Source organism: Dipodomys merriami, unplaced genomic scaffold (assembly GCF_024711535.1).
Source record: "Dipodomys merriami isolate MVZ:Mamm:240054 unplaced genomic scaffold, mDipMer1.0.p SCAF_89, whole genome shotgun sequence".
NCBI classification, from domain to species: domain Eukaryota; kingdom Metazoa; phylum Chordata; class Mammalia; order Rodentia; family Heteromyidae; genus Dipodomys; species Dipodomys merriami.
Genome location: NW_027206501.1, coordinates 1123926 through 1151523, shown reverse-complemented (window position 1 = coordinate 1151523; position 27598 = coordinate 1123926). Strand labels below are relative to the sequence as shown.

General features: G+C 40.0%; 1 protein-coding gene across 5 annotated transcripts in view; it reads right to left on the bottom strand.

Annotated features, from left to right (window-relative positions):
- Nucleotides 1–26768, bottom strand: part of Smap1 (small ArfGAP 1) — a 133874-nt gene extending 107106 nt beyond the window's left edge. For 2 of the 5 annotated variants that reach the window (XM_070012179.1, XM_070012180.1), the window contains exon 1: nucleotides 26455–26768. In XM_070012179.1, the coding sequence (XP_069868280.1) occupies nucleotides 26455–26572 (118 nt within the window). In that variant the 5' untranslated portion in view covers nucleotides 26573–26768. Of the gene's footprint in view, nucleotides 1–17294; nucleotides 17313–18603; nucleotides 18739–26454 lie in introns of those variants that run through there. The other 3 variants (XM_070012182.1, XM_070012181.1, XM_070012178.1) reach the window with 3 other exon arrangements.
- Between the last annotated feature and the right edge of the window lie 830 nt (nucleotides 26769–27598).

The following is a 27598-nucleotide window of genomic DNA, read 5'->3' as shown; positions in this document are numbered from 1 at the left end:
ATCTATGCTAAAATTCTCATCACATCTAATGAGTTTTGTCATTGCAGAATATTTGTTGGTCAGTTCTTGATAGGAGCAGGTAAGCTCTACTTATTCTACTTGATCTCCTTGTTGCTTTAATTGGAAATAATAAAGGGCTTTTGTGGCAAAGATTTCAGTTCAAAGCCAGCTCGGGCTGAAAAATCCCTAAGACTCCGTCTCCCAGCTAAACTCTGCAAGTGGTACTATAACTCAAAGTGGCCCAGTACTAGCCTTGAGCAGAAGTGCTCAGGGACAGTGCCCAGGCCTTGTGAGTTCAAACCTCCTTGAATACCAACTGGGACAAGCCATCCCAGCAACGAGCACCTAGACTCACTCAGTCAGTCTGGGGAACAAGGGAACATGGAGAGGAGTAAGAGGAGATGTCACATCAGCTACTTTGTGCCTGCCCTTTCAAAATTAACCAGAGCCTGGAGGTCAGTGGAAGTAAGAAGCCTGCCCATCTAGTGTCCATACCTGTCTACCTATTATATTCTTGCCTTTGTCACCTGACTTCTCTACCTAGTCGCCAGATGTCAGAAGTAACTAGGGACATTTCTACCAACATTTTCAGCCCCAAATCTTTCCTCTTGACATTTTTTTGCTCTCTAGTATTTTTTTCAAGCCCCTCAAGGCTCATGAGACTTCTCCTGACTTCATCTAAGGATTCAGCGCCACCAAGGGACAGCTGCTGCCCACTGCCTTCTCTGGGAGGGGACCAAATTCCAGCCTTTTACCCCTATTGTCGACGCCCCTTGTCAGCAGGAAGTAGCCAAAGAGAATCCACGCCCTATTTCATGATTATTAAAAGGCTGGAATGTAAGGTCCGCCCCTGGATGGCAAGCAGACTCCACCCTCCTCGCAGCAAAGTCTCCACCCAGTACCTATATTACCTAGGCAACTGGGACACCTGGAAGAGGTCACATCTGAATTTGATGTGGCCACACCTTTCCCTGCCCATACCCCACATAAGGCCTAGCCCAGGCCCAGACACTCTTGCTGCTCTTTGCTTGCTCTCTCTGTTCTATTCTAGCTCTCTCTCAGTTCTTTTCTGGCTCTCTCTCTTTCCCAGCCATGTGGAGTGCCAACCTTGCCTGGTCCCATCAGGTCTACTGAATAAACCTACCCCTTACCTGAATACCACATGAGTGCTGCTGTTCTTACCCCTCTTTCTGCTCTTTCCTCTCTTTCCCAGCTCTCTCTCTTTCCCAGCCACGTGGAGTGCCACCCTTGCCTGGTCCCAGCAGGTCTACTGAATAAACCTACCCCTTACCTGAATACCACGTGCGTGCTGGTGCAGTTCTTACTCGGCTACCTCTTTTTAAAAACCTAACAATGGTAAGCTCTTGAGAAATAATAACTTAAATATAGTAACTATCTTCACCTAGAAATTAGCTTAATATTAAAAATTTTATTTCCATTTTTTATATGTTCCTTGTATCTATCAGTTGAGCACAATCATGCCTTTGGTTAACATGTCAGTCTTCCCTATAACTTTTTGAATTTCTACAAGTCAATGACAATGGTGTATGTGTGTTTAATTGGAGATAAGAGCCTCATGCACTTTCCTGCCCTGGCTGGCTTCAAACTGTGTTCCTCAGTTGTCAGACTCCTGAGTAGCTTGGATTATAGGCATGGCACCTGGCATCCCTGAAATTTTTTGCTTTTTCACTCGTCTTGCTCCATAACTTGAGCCACAGCTCCACACCTGACTTTTTGCAGGTTAATGAGAAAAAAATCTCAAGGACTTTGCTACCTGAGCTGGCTTCAAACCACAATCCTGTTTTTGTTTTCATGTCCTTTCTAAAATATTATACTGAGTTCTATTTCTAGCCCAAATAATCCAACTGAGTAAGTCAAGTTAAATACCAAACAATGTACATATATAACAGCATTTCTGAAGATACCAAAAATCCAGATGATAAATGAAGGAGGTTAGAGCCTACTACATAATGAACTCAGCTCAATGACTACCTAGGAAAGAATTCAGGCCATGGCACAAAGACAAAAACCCAGGAACAGCAAGAGATCTCCCTAGTTTGATGAGATGGATCTAGAAGACAACAGAAAACATGGCAGATAAATTTCATATGGTAGCATAACGAGGGTAATACAAGAGAGAAATGCAGAGACATCCACAAACGATCACCCTTGAAATTCAATTGAATACTGATTAGTGTAGAAGTATGAGGAAACAACAGATAACAGAGGAAAATTACCCAAAATAAATAGAGAAAAAAAGCCTTTGCTGGGAGTGGGGGAATGACTTCAGTTTGAACTCAGCACATCTCACCTGCATGCTGGCTACTTGCTAGGCACACAATATTAGCCTCTTTTAGCTTCCTTTTTTTTTCCTTTTAAGGTAAAGTATCACATTTTTACCTTGGAATCCTTCTATCTATGAGAAAGCTCATAGCTGAGATCACAAGTTCATTCTACTAACTCCAACTTAATGGCTGAAATGAGGGTCTCAATAACATTTTGCCTGGGCTGGCCTCAAATCAGGACCCCCATTGTCTCCCCAGTCTCTGTTTCCTGAGAAGGTGAGGAAACCATTATATGCCTGAAAATAGAGGGAAAATCTTAATGCTGAAAATAAGGAGAAATGTCTCATCATCCAATCTAGAGACTCTCATCATTCATGGATCTTTGCATGTAGTACTGAGAAGAATTTTTTTTAACCAATAATGGCAAAAATTGACTATTTTTTTAACCAAAAATGGCAAAAAATACTGCTAGTTTCATCTAATAAAGCACACAAGTAAGATCCAAGTCAGACTGCTACTAAATTTAATTGCTGCCAAGGGGGGAAAAAAAACGAACTTTACAACTTTGGTGGGGTGGGGGGAGGAGGAGGATTGGGTGGGGAAGCAGGAGGGGGGGGGGAGGATGGAATGGGATGGGAAGGGGAAACAAAGGAGGAGACTACAATGCTTGATAAGAAATGTACTCATTATCTTGCCCATGTAATTGTAACCCCTTTGTACAGTTTTTTCACAATAAAAAAATAAAAATAAAAAAAGAATTTTAAACATATAAAAAAAAATCTAAAACTATCCAGGAAATGGTGGCTCACATCTGTAATCTAAGCTACTCAGGAAGCTTAGAACTGAGGATCACAGTTTGAAGCCAGCCAAGGCAAGAAGGTCCATGAAACTCTTATCTCCAATTAAGCGTGTGCACACATGCACACGCACACACACATACACTCAAATGGAAGCGGAGCAGTGGCTCAAGTGATAGAGTGCTAGACTTGAGCAAAAATGCTCAGGGACAGTACCCAGGCTCTGAGTTCAAGCCCCAGGGCCAGTACCAAAATTCACAATATTTTGCATTAAAAGAAAAAATTTACAGAAAAACCGAGCAATGGAAAATGATCACAACTATATCCATATAGCACTGGTAGGCAAGAGCATTAATACCATTCAATGACTTGCAGAAATTCAAAAAGTCATAGGAAAGACTGACATGTTAAGGAAAGGTATGAATGTGCTCAATTAGTGGATACAAGGAACAAACCAAACTGCTTGGTCTTATAATGCTTCAGATAAGAAATACAGTGGACAAGCCAGGCATCAGTGGCTTATATTTATAACCAAAGCTACAGTTTAAACCAGCCTGGATAAAAGACTTCATCTCCAAAAAGAAAAAAAGCATGGCTGGAGTATGGCTCAAGTGGTAGACCACAAGCTAAGCAAGCAAGCTGAGGAAGAGAGAACAAGGCCCTAGAGTTTAAGCCAATATCATCCTCTCAAAAAAAAGAAATATCTGAAGAATAATTAAATAATTAATTGAAAAGAACAATGATGTAAATTATTTTTATTAAAATATAAATACACACAAGCAAAATAACATGGTAAAACCCTTGGTATAATTAATATAAACTAAAAACGACGAATGACATGAAAGCAAAATAGGCTCTGTAGGAAGATGAGCACAATCTTGTAAGGTCATTATGCACAAAGGAACAACTACAATGATGACAGATTCTCATTAAAAACAATTCAAACCAGCAGGCACATTTATTGTAAAAGTACTGAAAGTAACATATAACAAACCTGGAACTAGTGACCATAATGAGTAACTTTGAGAGAAAAAAAGAAGAAATAAAGATTAAGATAAAAGTCAATTAAATAGAAAACAAGAAAACAAATAGGGCAAAAGTGGCCCAGACTTGTAATCCTAGCTATACAGAAGCTGAGATCAAGATGGTGGCAGTTAAGAAACCAGCGTGGCGCCAGATGCCAGTGGCTCAGGCCTGTAATCCTACCTACTCAGGAGGCTGAGATCTGAGGATGGCAGTTCAAAGCCAGCCTGGGCAAGAAAGCCCATGAGACTCTTACCTCCAATTAACCACCAGAAACCCACAACTGGTGCTGTGGCTCAAGTGACAGAGTGCTCACCATTAGCTGAAGAGCTCAGGGACAGTGTCCAGGACCAGAGTTCAAGCCCCAAAACCTACAAAAAGAAAAAAAGGAAAGAAAGAAAGAAACCAGCCTCGGAGAGATTGGGAAGAAGATGACAGGCTGAGTTCACAAGAAGAAACCAGTTTTAGTGTTCCAGTGAAAAATCCAAGGCTATAGTTACACCAAGTGAACCATCATAGTACAGAGAGTTTGGCCAGAGAGGGAAAATTCAGGCATCCTATTTAAAGAAAAAGATTTGAGCCGATGACCACAGTAGTGGCAGTGGCAGCAGCTGTCGCCATAGCAGCTTAGGACAGAGCTTAGGACAAAGGTGCCAGAGACAGAGTGAGAGCAGCTTCTACTCACCTGTGCAAACTGACAAGGAGCAGAAATCTTCATCCTGCTGACCACAGATGGACACAGGTCATGGACAACCCGAAAACCAGAGTACCCCACAAGACATTCCCATTCCTTTTCACAGAACAGTGCTAGGAAGGTAGCCCTTTCCTCACCACTCAAGAATGCATCTTTGTGTATATATACCACATTTTCTTGATCCATTCATCTACTGAGGGGCATCTGGGTTGGTTCCATATATTAGCTATGGTAAATAATGCTGCAATAAACATAGTTGTGCTGGTAGCTTTAGTGTGGTCTTGTTTGTAAACATTTGGGTAAATGCTCAAAAGTGGGATTGCTGGGTCATAGGGGAGTTCTATGTGAAGTCTTTTGAGGAACCTCCATACTGCTTTCCAAAGTGGTTGAACAAGTTTACATTCCCACCAACAATGAAGTAAGGTTCCTTTCTGTCCACATCCCCTCCAGCATCTGTTGTTGTTAGAGTTCTTGATTTTTGCCGTTCTAACTGGAGTGAGGTGATATCTCAATGTTGTTTTGATTTGCATTTCTTTTATGGCTAGGGATGTTGAACATTTCTTCATGTGTCTATTGGCCATCCTTCTTTCATCAGAAAGAATGACATTGCCCCATTTGTTAGGAAATGGAAAAACTTGGAAAAAATTATATTAAGTGAAGTAAGCCAGGCCCAAAGAAACATAGGTCCCATGGTTTCCCTTATTTGTAATATCTAGTAGATGTATGAGTCAAGCGGAAAAGGTCAGATAATGTGATGTGAGGAAAATGAACCCTTAGATATGTATTTTAATGGTTTTTTCTTTCATGCATGTGTTTCTAACGCATTTATAAGATTATCTCTTTGTTGCTTTGTATGTCCCTCCCTACAGTATAACCCCTGCTTTCACTATATTTGATGTCAGTATAACTTGTGGAGGAGATGGGGAAAAACCAGTTGTTTAAGGATACAGGTGGACCTGTTGCAACAATGAGAAGTACAAGTTGTCATGTCCAAAACGAGCTTTACAACGTCGGGGGAGGGGGGGGAAGGAGAAGGATTGGGATTGGGGGGGAGGGGGGAGGCTGGGAAGGGATGTGAAGGGTAAACAAAGGAGGAGGCTGCAATGCTTGTTAAGAAATGTACGCATTATCCTGCCCATGTAATTGTAACTCCTCTGTACAGTATGTTCACAAATAAAATTAAATTAAAAAAAAAAAGAATGCATCTTTGATATGGCAAAGACTGGGCCTCATCCTTCATTGTGTGCATACTTAATTCAGACATCAATTACTTAATTTGCAATTTCTCAACCGTGGTTCCCCTTATTGTAGTATTATTCCTTTATACTCTTGGTGAGAGTGTAAACTTGTTCAACCACTCTGGAAAGAAGTATGGAGATTCCTCAAAAGACTCCACATAGAGCTCCTCTATGACCCAGCAATCCCACTTCTGGGCATTTACCCAAACGATCACAAACAAGACTGTACTATTATCACAGTATCATTCACCATAGCTAAGATATGGAACAACCCAGATGACCCTCATTAGATGAATGGATCAAGAAAATGTAGTATATGTGTTATTTTGCTTGTGTGTATATATACACACACAATGGAATTCTATGTTCCCATCAGAAAGAATGGCTCTACCCCATTTGTAAACAAATCATACTAAGTGAAGTAAGCCAGACCCAAAGAAACAAACATAGGTCCCATGGTTTCCCTTATTAGCAAGAATTAGTATACACCTATGGTAATCTTAACAGATGAGCAGAACAGCTCAATAGCTATATACATATGACCCTATAAGATGATGCTAAGCTAAATCAACTCCAACACATGGACAGAAGAGGTTTTTCTTTGTTGTTTTTGCTCTTAAAGCAGTATGTGATTTTTTTCCATTTCTTTTGTAGGTTCTTCCCCCTATGGTATATCCTCTGTTGTCACTGTATTTGATTTTGGTACCCTGGTATTATATGTATAATATATATATAATTATATATATTATATATATAATAATTATATATATGTTTATTGAATTAGGGAAGGGAAGAGGAACAACAGAATGATGAGACAAAGGACAAGGGGGAAACTAATGTAACAGCAACATACACAAGATAATATGTTGGAAATGATCTGTACAACTTGGGGAGGGGGCCTCACTGGAGGGCGGGAAAGTAGGAAAAAAATGAGGGAAGGAGTAACAAGTTTGACAAGAAATATATTTATCACCTAACTTATGTAACTGCAAACCCCCTGTTCATCACCATAACAATAAAATAAAAAGAAACTAGTCTGGGCAAAATGTTTGAAAGTTCCCCAGCTCAACCAGTAAAAAGCTGCACACAGTGGTACATGCCAATTATTCCAGCTGTACAGGGAGTGTAAATATGAGAATTCACAGTCCAGGCCAGCACAAGCAAAAGAGTCTGAGAATCTAAGAGGCCCTGAATTCAAACTGCAAATTGTGGTACTAAGAAAACAATGAAGAGGGCTGGGAAGGTGGCTCAGTGGTAGAGCACTTGCCTTGCATGCTCGAGGCCCTGGGTTCAATTCCTCAGCACCACATAAGAAAAAAGCTGGAAGTGGCGCTGTGGCTCAAGTGGTAGAGTGCTAGCCTTGAGCTGAAGAGCTGAGGGACAGAGCCCAGGCCCAGAGTTCAGGCCCCACGACCGGACCCAAAAAAAAAAAAAAAAGAAAAAAGAAAAAGCAATGAAGAAAAAAGCTGATTTGAGTACTTATCAGAGAAATGAAAGCTTATATCTACACAAAAATCTGTACATAAATGTTAACAGCTGCTTTATTTTTAACATGCAGCTAAAACCTTAAACAAGTGAATGGTTAAACCAACTATGGTACACATATACATTTATACATTTATTATAAAAATCTACTCAATAAAAGGGAAAATTATTAATACATAAATGACCCACTCAAGAATTACACTAATATATGAAGTCAACTAAAAATCAAATATTGTATGATTCCATTCATAACAGATAGGTTGTAATCTGGCTCCAACTGGTGACTTTACCTATTGGCTACCTGTGTGTGGTCTGGTATGACCATACAATCCTTTGTGTGTGTTACGGTTACTATCCCATTGGTCACCTGTGCGTGACCAGGCTCGACCTTGTGAATTTTGCCTTTAAAAACCTAAGTATGTGGGCTGCTCGGGGTCGCAGTATCAGCTCCCAAGCCTGTGCTGCAGCCCTGGCCGGTCAGTGTAGGAACCGTCTCAATAAAGTTGCTTCTTTATTTATTAACAACTTTGTTGCAGTGGGCTCTGTCACTCCGGACGACTAGGTGGGCTTGCCTGCCTGAATAGGGGTCTTCCTACTACAAGAAGAACTTGAGAAATGGTGCCAACATACTATACATTCGCTTTTTTAAATCAAAGTGTATTACACAGCTGAGAGAAAACAGGCTCTGATACAATCTGAGTTCAACTTCACACTAGACTTTCCCTTGATTGCATTACAGCTTTGAAAAACAGATTAAATATAGAAATACATCCCCTTCTGGTCGCTTTTACCATCTATTACATTTAATTTTCCTGACTAAAGTCTTGTCTTAAAACTTCATGGTTGTGCTGGTAGCTTTAGTGTGGTCTTGTTTGTAAACATTTGGGTAAATGCCCAAAAGTGGGATTGCTGGGTCATAGGAGAGTTCTAAGTGAAGTCTTTTGAGGAACCTCCATACTGCTTTCCAAAGTGGTTGAACAAGTTTACATTCCCACCAACAATGAAGTAAGGTTCCTTTCTGTCCACATCCCCTCCAGCATCTGTTGTTAGAGTTCTTGATTTTTGCCGTTCTAACTGGAGTGAGGTGATATCTCAATGTTGTTTTGATTTGCATTTCTTTTATGGCTAGGGATGTTGAACATTTCTTCATGTGTCTATTGGCCATCCTTCTTTCATCAGAAAGAATGACATTGCCCCATTTGTTAGGAAATGGAAAAACTTGGAAAAAATTATATTAAGTGAAGTAAGCCAGGCCCAAAGAAACATAGGTCCCATGGTTTCCCTTATTTGTAATATCTAGTAGATGTATGAGTCAAGCGAAAAAGGTCAGATAATGTGATGTGAGGAAAATGAACCCTTAGATATGTATTTTAATGGTTTTTTCTTTCATGCATGTGTTTCTAACGCATTTATAAGATTATCTCTCTGTTGCTTTGTATGTCCCTCCCTACAGTATAACCCCTGCTTTCACTATATTTGATGTCAGTATAACTTGTGGAGGAGATGGGGAAAAACCAGTTGTTTAAGGATACAGGTGGACCTGTTGCAACAATGAGAAGTACAAGTTGTCATGTCCAAAACGAGCTTTACAACATCGGGGGAGGGGGGGGAAGGAGAAGGATTGGGATTGGGGGGGAGGGGGGAGGCTGGGAAGGGATGTGAAGGGTAAACAAAGGAGGAGGCTGCAATGCTTGTTAAGAAATGTACGCATTATCCTGCCCATGTAATTGTAACTCCTCTGTACAGTATGTTCACAAATAAAATTAAATTAAAAAAAAAATTCATGGTTCTGGTTTTCTCAAGATCTCTCAGAGTCTTAGTGCCTTTGATAATTCTACTTAATTGTGTTGCCTTCCTTCAAATCTTCAACAGCAGCCCACTCAGCAAATGAGCACAGTGTCTTGTCACATAGCTTTAGGAAATATTTGTATGCAAATGACTTCCAAAAAGTAATCACTCCCTTGCATACCTTTCTCCTAAATTTCAGCCTGGGCTCAATAACTGCCTCTAGGAATGCAAAGCATGTCCACTAAACATATGCACAAACCTGTTTACCAGGTTTTCCCTACATGGAATAACTTTGCCCCTTTCTCCTTCAATTCTATTCATTAAAAATTACCCTTTACTAAAAATTACCCTTTACTTTCCCTAGTCTCCAGTTCAGTGATTTTTTTTTTTTTTTTTAGCTTTCCCTATACTTCTATAGGACTCCATGCTTATACACTTTCCATACAGGTACCCTGAAGGCACTGTTTCCTTAAAGACAGTGTAAGTCCTAAAAGACAGTATAAGGCTACTGTTGTATACCTCTTTGCAAACTAGCAAATGAATTTTTTTTTATTTAAAAAATGAACCAGTGTCTATGCCTGTAATCCTAGCTACTCAGAAGGCTGAGATCTTAGGATCACAGTTCAAAAAAGCCAACTCCAGCTGTGAAAACTCCAATTAGCCAGCAAAGCTCAGGAAGTGGAGCTGTGTCTCAAGAGGTAGAGCATTAGCCTTCGGCAAAAAAATAGAATAAAAAGGCTAAAGGTATCAAGCCCTGAGTTTAAGTGTCAAAACCAGCAAAAACAAAAAAATAAAGAAATAAAAAAGGGGGGAGGGGAGGGGAGGAAAAGAGAAAGGGGAAGGGGAAATTAAAGAAAAAAAGAGGTCAAGGAATAGATTATCAGTCAAGTAAGCCAAGTATCAGACCCTTAGTTCAAATACCAGAACCAGAAATTAAAATTTAAAAAAAATTGAAAAATTGTAACTATCTTATTTTCCCATAATTCTTGCACTATCTAGTCTCAGAATCTGTTCGATTTGATTGTCTACCAAACATTACAAATGTAATTTTAGGTGCTACCTATACAGTAATAAAATAACTGTAAATGTCAAAATGAAGGAAGAGAAAGGGGAGGGGGAGGAGGAGAGAGGAGAAAGGAAAAGGCATAGTTGAGATATTACTTAAGCTGTACATGTAATGACACAAATGCTCACAAAGAACTGGAGCCAGCAGTGGTAAACATGAGATTTTTAAACTCAGAAGTCCATGCTTTTCATTATTAATTTTAGTCTACCTCTCAAGGATAATAGCAAAGGAGTAAGTCTATTTACAGTAACAAATTATACAATTACTATTGTTTTTTATACTTATCCCTTAAATTTGTGAAGAAAGAATATATATGCAGTTCAAGACACAAAAACACTGAAAAACAAAAAATTCTTTAAGGGACTAATAAAATCTACAAACATTGCATTCCCCTGATACTTGAGAAAATGTTTACTATACTATATCATAGAAGTAAACTGGTTGGGGCTGGGAAGGTGGCTCAATGGTAAAGTGCTTGCTTTGCATGTCTGAGGCCCTGGGTTCGATTTCTCAGCACCACATAAACAAAAACAAAAAAAGCCAGAAGTGGCGCTGTGGCTCAAGTGGTAGGGCGCTAGCCTTGAGCTGAAGAGCTGAGGGACAATGCCCAGGCCGAGTTCAGGCCCCACGACTGGACCCCCCCCCAAAAAAAAAAGTAAACTGGTGACTATTAAGAAAAGAAAAAAAGAAAAGCTTTGAGGATCAATAATCTGTTTCAAAAATATCCATTTCAGAGAGAGTGAAGCGTGTTGTGCAAAAAAGAAAATGTACTCATTACCTGATTTATCAAACTGCAAGCCTTCTGTATATCACCATTGTAATAACAAAAAATTTAAAAATTTATGAATTCAGGAGTTTAAAAGAAAAAAAATTTCCAGAGGTCGAACAGGTCCTGGAACTTGAACTCAGGACCTGAGTTTTTTTTTTTTTTTTTTTTGGAAGGTGGGCCTTTGGTGCCAGCCCTGTGGCTGAAATTTGGGGGCTGGGCACTGGCCCTGAGCTTTTTTGCTCAAAGCTAATACTCTACCACTTGACACAGCTCCACTTGTGGGTTTTCTGGAGTTGTAACAGAGTCTCATGGATAGGAGTCTCATGGGTAGGAAACTATCCAGGCTGACTTAGAACCCCAATCTTTAGATCTCAACCTCCTGAATGTCTAGAATTACAGATCTGAGTCACTGGTGCCCAGCTCAACTTTCTTTTACTTTTGTTTATGCTTTAACAAACATTCTAGTACTTTTTGCAAAATTTATCACGAGACAATTTTTTTGGATTGGTCATGGGGCTTGAATTCCAGGCCTGGACTCTGTCCTTGAGCTCTTCAGCTCAAGGATAGCACTCTGCTACTTGAACCACAGCACCACTTTGGTTTTCTGGTGGTTAACTGGAGATAAGAGCCTCACAGACTTTCCTGCCTGGGCTGGCTTTGAACTGCAATCCTCAGATCTCAGCAACCTGAGTAGCTAGGATTATAGGTGTGAGCCACCACTGCCTGGCTTTTAAGATAAAATATGAAGATGTTTATAAACAACCTTCTTTTTTAAACTACTCTCCTTTCTACTTACGAATGTATTTCATTAGATACCCATTTGTTAACCCAAAGAACACAAACAACATGCCAACCTTTAAAATGTTTAAATTATTGCAAGTTTTGTGATTGAATAAACTGACTTAATACTTCCTATGTAATCACTGCTCACTCTGGATAGTGATTTTATTTGGGGCGGAGGGGTAAAATGCTGTAATTACATAGCTATGGTCTGTTTAAAGCATGGAAGCTCAAAATTTATCTTCCTTTTCATTGTACAGTGACTGAATAAAATATTTTAAAATTAGGTTACTTTTTAGAATGGTCAAGTGTAACACATTAAAGTATAACCTGACAAAGAATCAGTCAATCAGCCTTCTTGATTTGTCTCATCTTTCTAACCATGAGAACATGAAGCTAACCCAGACATCATACGGATCTCTTAATTGCAAATTTCCTGTAATTCCATAGCTACTAAAACATACACATCGCCCGCCACTGGTGGCTCATGCCTGTAATCCTAGCTACTCAACAGGCTAAGATCTAAGTAACACAGTTCAAAGCCAACCAAACAAGATAGTCCATGAAGATTCTTATCTCCAATTAACCACCAAAAACCTGGAAATGAAGCTGAGGCTCCAGTGGTAAAATGCTAAATTTGAGCAAATAAGCTCAAGTACAGCTCCCAGGCCCTGAATTCCAGTCTCAGGATGGGCAAAAAAAAAAAAAGTCAGCAAACTAAAACTCTTTCTAAAACTAAAACTACTTCTTATTCATAGCCTTATAGCTAGAATGCAGGGATGGATGGTTCAAAACCTATAACCTAAACCAGAAAAAAAGGATATTATCTGAAGTGCTATATTCTAATGGTCAAGAAAAGATAGGATAGAGTTACCAAGCCCTGTCCCTCCAAAAATGATGGGACAAATCAAAGAAGTGAAATGAGAAGCATATGAAAATTTTACAATCTTAAAATAAGAAAATCCAAAATACTATACCATTTTCTTCAACCATATTAAGATTTTTTTTAAATAGGAACACCTAAAGTAGGATGAATATTGTGGAAATTGGTTTTTTTTTAATGAAAATAGAAGAGGTGAAATGAAAATGAAATGAAAATAGTTGAGGTGATGGGAAAAGAGGGAGGCAGACAGGGAGAATGACGGTGATTAAATGGGAAACACTTTATACATATGTGGAAATGTCACATTAAAAATTACCTTGTGTAACTAATGTATGCTTATAAAATTTAAATAAACATTTAAAGAACATCAAACATTCTATGTACAAATGGTACATAGAATGGGCCATAGGCCTTCTGGCAATACAAATCAAACAAGTTTTAATCTGCTAAACTTGTTAATATAGCTTTTAGTTTGACTGCAGTGTTGTTGGCATAAAAGTTAGAAAATAAAGACTCAGTAGGAATTATCTGAATTTTTTTTTTTTGCAGAATTGGGTTTGAATTCAGGGCTTTGCACTTACTAGGCAAGTCCTATTACCACTTGAGTCATACCTCCAGCCCCTTTTGCTCTGGTTACTTTTTTACCTAAGTGTCTCAATACTGCCCTTCGCAGGCCAGTTCCACAATCCAATTTATGCTTCCCACAAGTTAACATTAGCAAATGCTTGTGAAGATGATAATTTTAAATTCTGAATACTGTCCCACTATTCTTATTCTCAACAAATGACATCACCTAATTCTCTCCTCACTTTTCAGAACCCTCTCAAATCTAATTTTATTACAAACTGATCCATACTCTTCCTGAATCAAATTGTCCTCTAAACCATGCTTTAGTGTATGAACTGGAAAATTACACTTACTTCTCAAAGAATTTTCATGCCCTTGTATATGTAAGAACTTTTTGTTATTCTAGCATCCTTCCTGCTTAGAAGCCAAAATGACCAGATGTGGACATGTGGCCCAGAGCAGGCTAGGACTTACTTACCAAAGGAAATAGAAAATGACCTAGAAAAAGAAAGGGAAAAAAAACCTAAAGTAGCAGTTCATATAGGCTTAGAAAATAAAAAATTTCAACAAGAAAATGAGTAAGAAAAGTAACTAGTAAAGCAGACAAAAAAAGAAAGAAAAGAACCAGGCTGTACAGATTCAGAAATACAAAGAGAAAGGACAAGGCAGAGCGAGAAAAAGTAGTTTTCTAATAGATAACCTTTAAGAATTCAAAAACTAAAAAAAGTAAGAATTCCATATTGCATTTGGTTACATTTCTTCATTTCTTATGTCCTTATTTTTAATTTTTTTGGCGATTGTGGGGCTTGAACTCTGGACCTAGGCGCTATCCCTTAACTCAGCTCTTCAGCTCAGAGCTAGCACTCTAGCACTTGTGCCACTTCCAGCTTTTTCTGCTTATGTGGTGCTAAGGAATTGAACCCATGACCTCATGCATGCAAGGCAAGCACTCTACCACTGAGCCACCTTCCCAGCCCCTTCTTTCATCTTTTTACACTTACAACCTTTCATCTCACAAGCTTGATGAAAATTACTAAACTGACATTTTACAAGTCAAGCAAGAATCAGGCTCAAATCTAACATTTACTGGTTACGTATCAGGCTTCACATAAAGTGATTCATGTGTTAGGTCATTCAAAAATTGTCACTGATGATCATATTAACAGGTCAACACTTTCATAAAGCTTTAACTAGGTTGGAGGTGTGACTCAGATGTTAAGAGCACTGGCCAAAAAGCAAAAGTGTCAGATACTGAGTTTCAAGCACCAGTCTCAGGAAAAAAACATACAGCGTGAGAAAAATTGTCTTTTCTATCAAAGTGGGTGACTTAAAAGTTCCCGCTTTGCCCAGGTGCCTCAGCTCTTGTTAATTATTCTGTTAAGGCAATATCAGCAAGAAAAAGGAAAAGAGGAACTACTTCGGGGTAAGGAAGGATTTATTAAAGGTAAGGTTTTATCTCCCAAAAAGGAATTACAACACACCTCAGATGGTTCAAGAAATAGCAAAGGATATGGGTATGTTTTAAGATTGCTTGGGTACTGTTGGTCTTTTTTCAGTCTTTTAATGATCACCTTAGGTAAACACATCTTACCCTATTCAAAGTAACCAATCATGAGCAGATTGTGAATCTGAGCTCAACCAATCTGGGCAGAGTTTCGGAGTCTGCTGCATTAAGGCTGCTCCAGCCTGCTTGCCAGATTTTTGGCTGATGGCACATTCTTCTGCATATTTGCTGAGACTATTCCTTGTTTTTGTGTCTATCACTCTGACTCCAGTAGTTATTGGAGAACATATTTATAACATACAGGAAACCACTTGAGAAATATCTAAGTTCCACTTACCATTAGGGACATATACTTAAATAGAACATTTTAAAATGAAATACCCTTTGTTTCTTATCTTTGATCAAGTCTATTCTGACAGTATATTTTCGTTTCCTTGCGGGGGAGGGGTCCTGGAGCTTTACCTCAGAGCCTGGGCATTGTCCCTTAGCTTTTCTGCTTAAGTCTGGCACTTTACCACTTGAACCACAGCTCCACTTCTAAGTGGAGAAAAGAGTAGTGGATAACTGGATAAGAGTCTCAAGGACTTTACTGCCTAGGCTAGCTTCAAACTGCAATCTTCAGATCTCAGTTTCCACTGCAGCTAAGAGTACAGCAATAACACCAATGCTCAGCTTAAAAGTTTAGTTTGTTTAAAAATTATACAGAGTTGCTAGGCACCTGAGAGGAAAGAAGAAAATTAAGGAGAAAGTAAAAAAGAAAAGGGAAAGAAAAAAAAAGGAAATGAATGAAAAGGAAAATAGGAGCTAAAGAGTCACACCTCTAATTTTAGCTACTTAGGAGGCTAATATGTGGAAGATGTCAGTCCCAGAGACTCCAACTCAAAACTAACCACAAAAGTGTAGGAATGATGGCATGGCCCAATTGGTAGAGCAAAACCAGGTAAACAAACCCAGCAAGCATGAAGCACTGAGATTAAGCCCTGGGATAGGAGGTAGGAGAGGATGGGGGAAGGGGGAGGTGGAGAATGATAAAGTTAGAAAGTTAAACTAATGATTCTCATAAATAATATTAGCATTAATTCATATTAATTGACTTGGGAAAGACAAAAAACTAAAACAGGCTCAAAACATACATCACTTAGTGACTGGATAAAGAAAATGTTATCTCCATAGACTGGAGTATTATTTTGCAATACAAAGGCATGAACTAATGATAAAATCAGCAGCATGAATGAGTCTAAGTATTGTGGGGCTGGGAATGTGGCTTAGTGGTAGAGTGCTTGCCTAGCATGCATGAAGCCTTGGGTTCGACTCCTCAGTACCACATAAATAGAAAAAGCTGGAGGTGGTGCTCTGGCTCAAGTGGTAAAGTGCTAGCCTTAAGCCCCAGAACTGGCAAAAAAAAAAAAAAATTATGCTTCGTGAAGGAATCCATATACAAAAGACTACATAATAGTGTGTGACTTCAGTCTATAGAATTCTAAAAGATTAAAATTTAGAGACCAGAAAGTAGACCACTGTTTGTCAGGCATAAGGAAAGTAACTGTATTTAAAAAACTAAAATGCATACAGATGTGTTCTTTGGTTCATTTGGTGGTGTTAGCTATCATGGATGACACGGCAATTTCTCAATGTGCAACATACACAACCCTAAAATTGTTTAATGATCTGTAAAGATTTTTCAAAAGCAATGCTTTTTGAGCCTTAAGGGATGAAAAAATCCTTAATTTGTGTTTTTGTTTGTTTTTATTTAATAGTGCAAGTCAAATGATTTTCTTATTAAACTGTAATATTTATATATTCTGAGCAAAAATCCTTGATATACTAGAATCTCTCAGTTTATGACTTGCTTCTTTTGGTGGTTATTTTTGTGGTGGTGTGTGTCTTGAACTCAAGGCACAGTCACTGAGCTCTTTTTGCTCAAGGCCTACACTCCACCATTTGAGCCACAGCTCTACCTCTAGCTTTGTAGTGGTTAACTGGATATAAGAATCTCACAAACTTTCCTGAGCTGGCTGGCTTCAAACCATGACCTTCAGATTTCAGTCTCCTGAGTAGCTTGGATTATAGGCATGAGTCCCTGACCTATGGCAACTAGCCTATTCTTTTTTTTTTTTTTTAATTATTATCTGTAAGTAGTAGCACAAAGGAGGTTTTTTGTTTGTTTGTTTTGATACTGGTCCTGGGGTACTTACTGGGCCCGGTCCTTACACTTTATGTTTAAAGACTTGCACTCTACCACTTAAGCCACAGCTCCACTTCCAGTTTTCAGTGGTTAACTGAAGATAAAAATCGCACACTTTCCTGCTCCCCTTAGCTTCAAACCATGATCCTCACATCTCAGCCTCCTGAGTAACTACTATTACAACTATGATAACTATAGTTTATAACTACTGAAGCTATTTTTAACAGTACCTCCAATATTTTTTCTTTTCCAAAATTGCTCGATTGGGTGATTCTTGTTCTTTGCACTCATGAAAACATTTACAATCAGCTTGTCAATTGCTAAAACAAGAATCATGTTAAACATAGAGATTAATTCTGAGACGATTGACATTTTTAAAATATGAAGTCTTGAGAGGGTGAAGGAAGGGGTGACACTGTCAAAAAAAAAAAGCATTCATTGTTTGATTTATGAAATGGTAACCCCGCTGTATATCACCTTTACAATAACAATTTTAAAAGAAAATAAGTCTTCTAATCCATGAATACGGTATACTTCTCCACAATTTCTCATGCTAATTTCTCATGTCAATTTCTGTAGTTTGTACAAAATATGTACAAGTTCATAGTACAAGTACATATTTTGTTAAATTTATCCTGTTATTAATGTGCTATGCTATTGCAAACGGCAATTTTCACTTCAACTTCCAATTATTTGTTAATAAATATAAATAGTGCCCCAATCCAAGTTCTCAAATACTGTTTCCTACTTTAATCCCCATCTCCTCAGGAAAGAAATTAAAATACAGTAAATAGTCACTTAAGCCTTTTTTAAGTGAAAATATTGCTGGCTTTACCATTTCTTGCTATACAACAAGTTATTCAAGTCCTCCAGGTCTGTTCTATTATCTGTTCTATTTGTAAGTAAAATTTGTAATACTACCTCAAAAGGTTGTCCTGAGAATAATATATGTACTCACAATGTAAAGTACTGCAAGAATAAAATATAACATGTGAAAAATGTTATTTTTTAACTATCTTTAAACTACTTTATCTTTTCTCTTTTATTAAGTATTTTTTATTGTAAAGATACTGTACAGGGGCTGGGAAGGTGGCTCAGCAGTAAGATGCTTGTCTCCCATGCATGAGGTCCTGGGTTCAATTCCTCAGCACCACATACACAGAAAAAGCCAGAAGTGGCACTATGGCTCAAGTGGTAGAGCGTTAGCCTTAAGCTGAAGAGCTGAGGGACAGCACCCAGGCCCAGAGTTCAGACTCACGACCGACCAAAAAATATATATATATACTGTACAAAGGGGTTACAGTTACATGAGTAAGGTAATGAGAACATTTCCTATTGAGCATTGTTATCCCCTCCTCTTTTTATTATTTCCCCTCCTCTTTTTATTTTTTTTCCTACCTCACTGGCTTTGAACTATGATCCTCAGATTTCAGCCTCCTGAGTAGCTAGGATTACAGGATTGAGGGACAGGTACCTGGCTTTAACGATCTTTAGACCTCTAATGAATCCACTCGAGTACTTGGTCCTCAGTGTGATTACCTGTGAAGTGGTGGGACCTTTACAAACTGAACTCTAGTGGAAGGCGTTACGGGTTTCTACAGACACTGCTCTCAGAAGGAATCAAAGGACCTGGTTAGTTTCTCTTAAAGTGAGTTGTCTGCAAAGTGTTCTTGATCCTTCCCACTCTCCAGATTCCATTCTCACTGTGACCTCTCCCTCTCACTTCACTAGCATTCCTGCCATTATGACATCTAACATGAGTTCCCCACAGCCAGCCTTTGCTGTTGGAGCTTTCAGGTACCCAAATTCTGAGCTAAACAAACCTGTTTTTGAAATAAATTATCAAGCTTCAAGGACTTTTTTATAACAATGAAAAAACTAATATAGCCCACAAATAAATAAAATTGTATGGGTCAGAATGTCAGTTAATGTTTGTCACAATAATTACAACCATTTTAATAAGATTCCTATAAGTTTCTTTATTTTTCCATCAAGGAAACTGAAAAGAGGATAAGCAACAAAAAAAAAAAGCTTGAAACTTGTGTACTTTAATAAGCTGGAGGTATTTTTCTCTTCCTTTTTCTCCATTTCTCCTTCCTTCACCCTGTTATACTAAAATCTTTCCTAAAATTTCGAGAGAGGAAAAGAAAAAAGCTCGACATAAATTGTAACATTAGGATGTCAATTATTTTACTGCCCTAATTAATAAGAATATGGGTCCTAATTATATATCAATGGATGGATGGATGAATGGTAAAGACAGATCTCACAAAGAAGAATAAAAATAAAGCAATGAGAGAATAGTGCATTTGAATGTTAGGCCCTAAATCAAACCCCCAGTATCACAAAAAATAAAATAAAAAATGCAGAGACAGAGACAGAGAGCAAGAGCACACAAGAGAGCACAAGACAGGAATTAGGAGGCCAGGAGCTGGTGGCTCACACCTGTAATCCTAGCTACTCAGGAGGCTGAGATCTGAGGATCACAGTTCAAAGCCAGCCTGTGCAAGAAAGGCCATGAGACTCTTATCGGAACTACCAGAAAACCGGAAGTGGTACTGCGGCTGAAGTGGTAGAGCACTAGCCTTGAGCTGAAGAGCTGAGAGACAGCACTCAGGCCCAGAGTTCAAGCCCCACAACTGACAAAATTTAAAAATAAATATATAAAAAAAGAATTAGGAGATTGGGGTTGGAGACATGTCTCAGTTACTACAGTGCTACCCCAATGAGTCAGACACCAAGTTCAAGTCTTGGTCCTGGATCAAAAATGAGGAGACAAAGAACATTCAGCTCAAATTTTAAACTGATGAGTCAGAGAAAAGATGATCAAAGGTTTCCATCCCAACTCTGACACTAGGGCTGTGCCACACTTACAAGAAAAAATCTCAAGATCAGCAGAATTACAAAACTGAAGTTTAGCATTCTAAAGGTATCTTTACATTGGCCATTTAATTATAGTCACAGACTTTGGTTTATGTACATTTACAATGTTAAATATTGGCATCACCATAAAAACCAGTTCCCCAAGGTAAAACAGGTTTTAAAACATTTATACAACAACTCTAAGATAATAAATACAATGAAAAATGTACTCCATCTTCACTGCCTGTGGTAGATTCTAGGACTGGTTCTCATAACCAGGTTCTGTACATTTCTACTTTTGAAAAAAGTTAAAAGAGAACCAGAAGACTCCTTGGAAGGCAAAATTTTCCAACCACTTGCACAGAGAAAGCACAAATGTTGCATAAGCCACATTTTTACAGTATAAGAAACTGATGAAAATTTCTAACAAACAATTTATAGCAACCACAGTCCTTCTACCATCATAAGTTCTGTGGGTGAGAAGCAACTATAGCAGTTGTAGCAATGACAGTATGTACGGCATTGAAAGTAGTCAGGAATAGATCCAATTTCCTTAAACCCCTACTTAATTTAGAAAATAGCTATAGCTCTTTTTTCCTGTTTATATGGTAACTAATACATTGACATTAGACGAATCCAGGTTATCTTACCCTCTTCCTTAAACACATTTCACCTGGTGACTGTCTTGATCATATTTAAAGGCAGCTTACCAAAAAATGGCCTATAGAAAACCTTTTCTTCTTTTTATATACCTTTACATATTTCGTATTCTTTTTATATTTTTAACTCTGAGTCTACATAGCTGTGTCCTTTAATGCCTTCTCTACCAGAATCCACCTTCAGAATCTAGCTCACTTATATAAGACCCCAGTGATTCCTAACAGGTCCACTCTCACACATCTGGCCTGACAAGGGCCAAGTTCATATTCATTCATTCAGGTTTCTTGCTGAGTTACATTCACCTGCCACCTATCATACACTGAGGGCAGGGCAATTATCCTAAGCAAGATAAACTAGATATCCTCCGCATCTATAATCCAACAGAAGTATAAAGTACCTAACAATTACTTCAATAAAGCTTAATTATAATTATGGTAAGTGCAATAAGTCAAGGTCTTGTTTTTAAATGTACAAATTGGAAGTGTAACTTTGTTTGGAAGGTTCAAAGAGAATTATTTCCCTGGAAAAGACCTTTAAGCAAAACCTGAAAATAAATAGGAGCTTATCAGTTTGTTGTTGTTTTAAAGTTGCAGAGCTTCTTAGGGAAGAAACAGCATATGCAAAGGCCTTGAGGCAGCACTCTAGGAATTGTAAAGACAACCAATGGGCCAAAGACAGACTGCAGGAAAACAGAATCAGAGATAAACAAGAACGGAAGAATATTTCTTAAAGCTACTACTACAGCACTTAGAACAGCAGTTTACAATTACTCACTTGCAAATATACAATTCCCACTCATCAACCTTCTTTAGATCTTATAAATTATCTTGCCCCAAACTTAACAGAGTGCTTACCAAACTTAATTAATGAAATGAAAAACTGAATGTTGCTGGGCGCTGGTGGCTCACGCCTGTAATCCTAGCTACTCAGGAGGCTGAGATCTGAGGATCACAGTTCAAAGCCAGCCCGGGCAGGAGAGACCGTGAGACTCCTATCTCCCATAAACCACCAGAAAACCGGAAGTGGCGCTGTAGCTCAAGTGGTAGAGCGCTTGCCTTGAGCTGAAGAGCTGAGGGACAGCGCCCAGGCCCAGAGTTCAGGCCCCACGACCGACAAAACAAAAACAAAAAAAAACTGAATGTTTGCTCTGAGGAAGAAGCGAAGAATTTCAGTTCTCAATAGCAGAGAGCCTAACACACACACACACACACACACACACACACACACACACACACACACACACATCACACACACACACACACACACACACACACACACACACACACACACATAAATGGAGTAGTGGCTCATGCCTGTAATCCTACCTACTCAGCAGATGCAGACCTGACCTCTTGCAGGTGTGCCAGTTGCCTAGGTAACGCAGGTACTGGGTAGAGACTTTGCTGCGAGGAGGGTGGAGTCTGCTCGCCATCCAGGAACCGATCTTAATTTTCCTCACTATCTAAATTGTTGCACGTAGAAGCTATTTCCTAGTTAACTCAATCTTCCAAAAGAGTACTTCCCCCCTGGTCTTGGAGAAACTTGCTCGAGATTGCCCTATTCAGTTTCCTTATTGTTAGTAAAGGTGTGTGAGTCACCAGTTTGTGTTTCCTGTACTGACAGTATTTAGGGAGTAAGAAAGGAGAATATGATGGTATAGGTGCCAGTTTCCTGCTCTGGATCCTACAAATAAATTGAGCAACTGGAGAATAAGAACAGGGCAGATGCCAAACTTCTTGTTGCATTCGTGACTGTGTAGGAGTGTTAAAGTAGTTCTGTTGGTTATGAGTTGATGGTTATGTTTTCAGAATTTAAAGCTTTGTCCACAAGTAATTCCAGCTTTGATTGTGATTTAGAAATGTTTGACTTAATGAATCTGTTGCTCAGGGAGTTCTTGTGTAGTTAGAAACATCAGGTTTTTGAGCCTTAGAGTTGTGTGTGTGTGTGTGTGTGTGTGTATGTATGTGTGTATGTATTATGTACATATGTGTACACCTGAGTACCAGTCCAGGGTTTTGAACTCAGGGCCCAGGCACTGTCCCTGAACTTTTGTGCTCAAGGCTTAGGCTGTACCACTTGAGCCACTGCTCCACTTCTGAGCCCAAGCAGGAAACTCCCTAAAACTCTTATCTTCAAGAACCAAAAAAGCCAGAAGTGGAGCAGTGGCTCAAGTGGTACAGCCTAAGCCTTGAGCTCAGGGACAGTGCCTGGGCCCTGAGTTCAAAACCCTGGACTGGTACTCAGGTGTACACATATGTACATAATACACACACACACACACACACACACACACACACACACACACACACACACACACACACACACACACACACACACACACACACACACACACACACACACAAACTCGAAGGCTCAAAAACCTGATGTTTCTAACTACACAAGAACTCCCTGAGCAACAGATTCATTAAGTCATACATTTCTAAATCACAATCAAAGCTGGAATTACTTGTGGACAAAGCTTTAAATTCTGAAAACATAACCATCAACTCATAACCAACAGAACTACTTTAACACTCCTACAAAGTCACGAATGCAACAAGAAGTTTGGCATCTGCCCTGTTCTTATTCTCCAGTTGCTCAATTTATTTGTAGGATCCAGAGCAGGAAACTGGCACCTATACCATCACATTCTCCTTTCTTACTCCCTAAATACTGTCAGTACAGGAAACACAAACTGGTGACTCAGAAAATGTCAAAACCCAACTCACACACCTTTACTAACAATAAGGAAACTGAATAGGGCAATCTCGAACAAGTTTCTCCAAGACCAGGGGGGAAGTACTCTTTTGGAAGATTGAGTTAACTAGGAAATAACTTCTACGTGCAACAATTTAGATAGTGAGGAAAATTAAGATCGGTTCCTGGATGGCGAGCAGACTCCACCCTCCTCGCAGCAAAGTCTCTACCCAGTACCTGTGTTACCTAGGCAACTGGCACACCTGGAAGAGGTCACATCTGCATCCACTGAGGTCACATCTGAATTTGATGTGGCCACACCTTCTCCGCCCATACCCTAGATAAGGCCTTGCCCAGGCCCAGATGCTCTTTCCCAGCTATCTCTTTCCTAGCTTTCTCTTTACCAGCTCTCTCTTCTCTCTCCCAGCTCTCTCTTCTCTTTTCTAGCTCTTTTCTCTCTTTCCCAGCTCTCTTCTCATTCCCAGCTCTCTCTTTCCCAGGTCTTTTGCCAGCTGCGTGGAGTGCCAACCTTGCCTGGTCCCAGCAGGTCTACTGAATAAACCTACCCCTTACCTGAATACCACGTGCGTGGTGTGGTTCTTACTCGGCTACCTCTTTTTAAAAACCTAACAGAAAACAACACATACACAAACTGTAACCTCTTAATAGCTTGTTTAAAATGAATCTCCAGAATTTTATTTCCTACATTTATTTCACCAGTTGGCATGTATAATAATATAGCCAAAATTGTGTAACAAGCCAAAAGTTTTACTACAAGAGAGCTCTAGAATGAGACTCGGCTAAAGACACAAAATGTTGCAAATATATATAAATCTACACTTTACGTGGCACATGTCTGTGATGTCAAATGAAGGCAAGAAGAAAAAAACTGAGACCAGCCTAGACTGCGTAGCATGACCCTGGGCTGAAGATAGAGCTCAGTGGTAGAATGCTAGCTAGCATCATGAACATGGTCCTGGGCCATATCTTCAGTCCCTACTACCACAAAAAAAAAACCAGAAAAGAGAGAGATTATATATTCACATGCACATATATAAAATTTCCCATTAGGATAGTAATTTGCTAAAGTTGTATGGCTCACGCCTACTCAAATGTAACATTTATGTAATATTGGTAAACTAAAACCTCAAAATACCTACCAATTCTCCAATTATATCAATTTTTAAATTATTAGAACTATAAACAACTAGACCAATTAATGGTCTACAATGGTCATAAAAGCTCACACTAATTTACAAGATCATCTTTCTAGATTTAGCAGAATCAAGGGGAAAAAAATCTTCCTAAATCATGACCTTCAAGTTGCACTGAACTCTTGGTACTATTTTAATAGTACTTTTTTGTTCCTACTTCCTCCACTTCTCAAAAGACTAAAGAAAGCCAAAATTACTTACTTAGTATTTACTCGGTGTAAATGCTTCCTTCTCTTCAGGTTAAAATAAGCAAAACTTTTTATTCTAATTTAAAGAATTACAAGATTCTCTGCTTCCCTCCAACCTCCTCCACCCAAAAAAAGTAAATGAGAAAATGTTACCCTTACTTTAAAGGCCTTTTAAACATAAGAACCACAAGTAAAAATGTGATCTTACAGAACACTTTGTGGAGAAAGAAATCTGGACAAATTTTATTTTTAAGTGATTTCTATACACAAAAGGAAATTACTGGGACTACTGTTATTTAAATGTATCATATTTCATTTTACCAAGCTCTCTATCTAACCATGCTGAAGATGACAAAATTTGGCTGTAATTTAAGCTTTTTCTTATGACCATCTAAAGACCTATTTTTTAAGTATTTTGCTACTTCAATAATAAGCAAGCACTTGAGTCTCTATTCAGTAGTACACTATTACAAAAAAAATACACAAAAAAAATCAAGTATCAGGCCAGCAAAAATTACAAGAATCAAGCATACTGTTTTGTTAAAACTGATGGCCTTACAAAGATTACATAGGTTAAATAAAAGGTTACTATGATATTGAAAAGTGTTTTAAAAATGACCTTGTCAAGTATCCCCACAAGATTCTTCCAGTAACCCAGTATGTATTAAGACAGTAGAGTAACTTTGAGGCTGTGTGGTTCAAGTCTAATAAAATACATTACTGAAATGTGACTCATTTAGAGTGAGAGAACATAGTACAGCCTCAAGTAAAAGGCTTGGTCAAGTAATAATGAAAAAAAATCTTAAAAATATTCTCCAAGACTGTCTCGACTTGGAAGTACTACATATTTCTGTGGATAATCAAACCAATTTACAATTAAATAAGATTATTTCCTAACTACAGAAGAAAATTTCTTCTTAAAAATCTGATTCTTCTCTAGGAGATGTTACAAGACATAATGTAAATCACATATCCAAACACAAAATATACCAGCTAAAAATAGGCTCAGGAAGAAATCTGCGACTGAATATAAACTAAAATTAGGTCTTTTACACCACAACATCTTTAAATGAACCTTCAGCATATAAGAGACAAACCAGTTCTACATCTTCTCAAAAGAGCTGCTCTGAAAAAACTCTACTAAAAGCTTCATAAACCCACTGTCCAAATGACTCGTGGAAATAAATTCCACATTATTGTGGCAATAAGACTACTAATAAGGCTCCTTCTCCGATTATTTTAATCGCGAAAGTCCCAACCCATCAGGAAGGCCCACGGACCCTTTTTCAGGAAACAGAAGAGCCCGGTACTAAAGCTGTCAGGTGGGCGAGCAGGTAGAGCTCCATCTAGGAGACGGGAAGGGGATGGATACATTTCACCCAGGGGGATCGGGAGAAGCCCGTGACCCTGCGGCCAAATCACTGGGGGTCTCTGGGAGCCAGAAGGCCAACCTTAAACCCCAGGTTCGGCTCCCTGAGAGCAGGAAGGCCGTCCTAGAACCCCAGCAGTGTTTGGGCCCCTCCGGGCCCGTTCCCGGCAGCACCCGGTAGCCAGCACCACTCGGTCGGGGCAGGGAAGAGAAGGCGGAGGCCGGAGCGCGGGCCTACGGGCCTGACCCCGCCGCCGCCCGACGGAGCGAGGGTTGCCCGGAGCCCGCCCTCGCTCCCTCTCCTCAGGGCCGGGGCTGCGGCCCTCGAAAGGCGGCGCAGAAACGGGAAGGTCACCGGTCACAGGAGGCCCCGACCCGCGCGGCGTCGGTCCCGAGCTACCTTTGGCCTCGCAGTCGGCGCAGTACTTGTTGTCCTCCTCCCGCAGCAGTTTGGACAGGATGAGTTGGTGCTGCTCGTTCAGCTTCTGCGCCTTCTCCCGGCAGGAGCGCGTCGCCATGTCCGCAGCGGGGAGCCCGGCGGCTACGGCGCAGCGGACGCTGTCAGAAGCCGACCGGGAGGAAGCGCCGGGCGCCGCAGCGATCCCGGGCGGACTTGGTCGCGGGAGCGGCGGCGGCGGCCGGAGTGGAAGGAGGGGTGGCGGCGGTGGCAGCGCCGACGTGTCCCGCCTCCTCGCCCGGCGCCCGCCGCACGCCCTGCCCGAGCCCGCGAGGAGAGGTGGGGGAGGGAGGCAGGAAGCGGAGGGGAGCGGAGCAGGGGAGAGGACCGGAAAGGCTTCCGGAACTCGTTCTGGAAGGAACCTAGGCGGGGCTGCTGCGCATGTGCAGGGCTGCTGCGGCCAGTGCGCACGCGTCCCGGGCTTGCCTGGGCTTTCAGGGAGGGGCCTCTTGTCCAAGGTGATTCCGGATTTGTGGAGTGTGGTACATACTGTGGATTCCCCTCTTTGTCCCTCAAAACTTCAGGTGATCTGATTACTAGAAAAGTGTATTACAAGGAACAACTCTTGTTTCTTTGCTTTTGAAGTGATTGGAGAAATTCATTTATTTATTCTGTTTATTCATCTGCAGTTTTGAAGCAAGCACTATTCTAGAAGCTAGAGAGACATGCCTGGAATGAAGTGGGGAAAACAAGTTAGAAGAAAAAATTAATAGTACTGATAATTCTGGGGTAAGATAGATGAGACAGCTGAATTAATATAAGTGTAGGGTCTGCACAGGGACACCTTCCTACCTCTTGGCTAAGTTTCTGCCCAGTATCTGTTACCTAGGTAACTGGCAGACCTGGAAGCTGTCATCTTCCCCACCTACTAGGTCACATCCTGGGCCACCTCTGGTCCCATGCCTCCCATCTAACCTTAGGAGAGTCCCAGAACCTGAGGTCACATCGGATCCGGTGTGGCCACACCTTTCCCCCCCACCTGGCCACACCTCTTCCTGTCTCTGGCCTAGATAAGTACTGGCCCAGGAGCGGTTACCCCTCCTCCATTTTCAGCCATGCTTCATGGTGGGGGCAGCAGTTAGGTAAA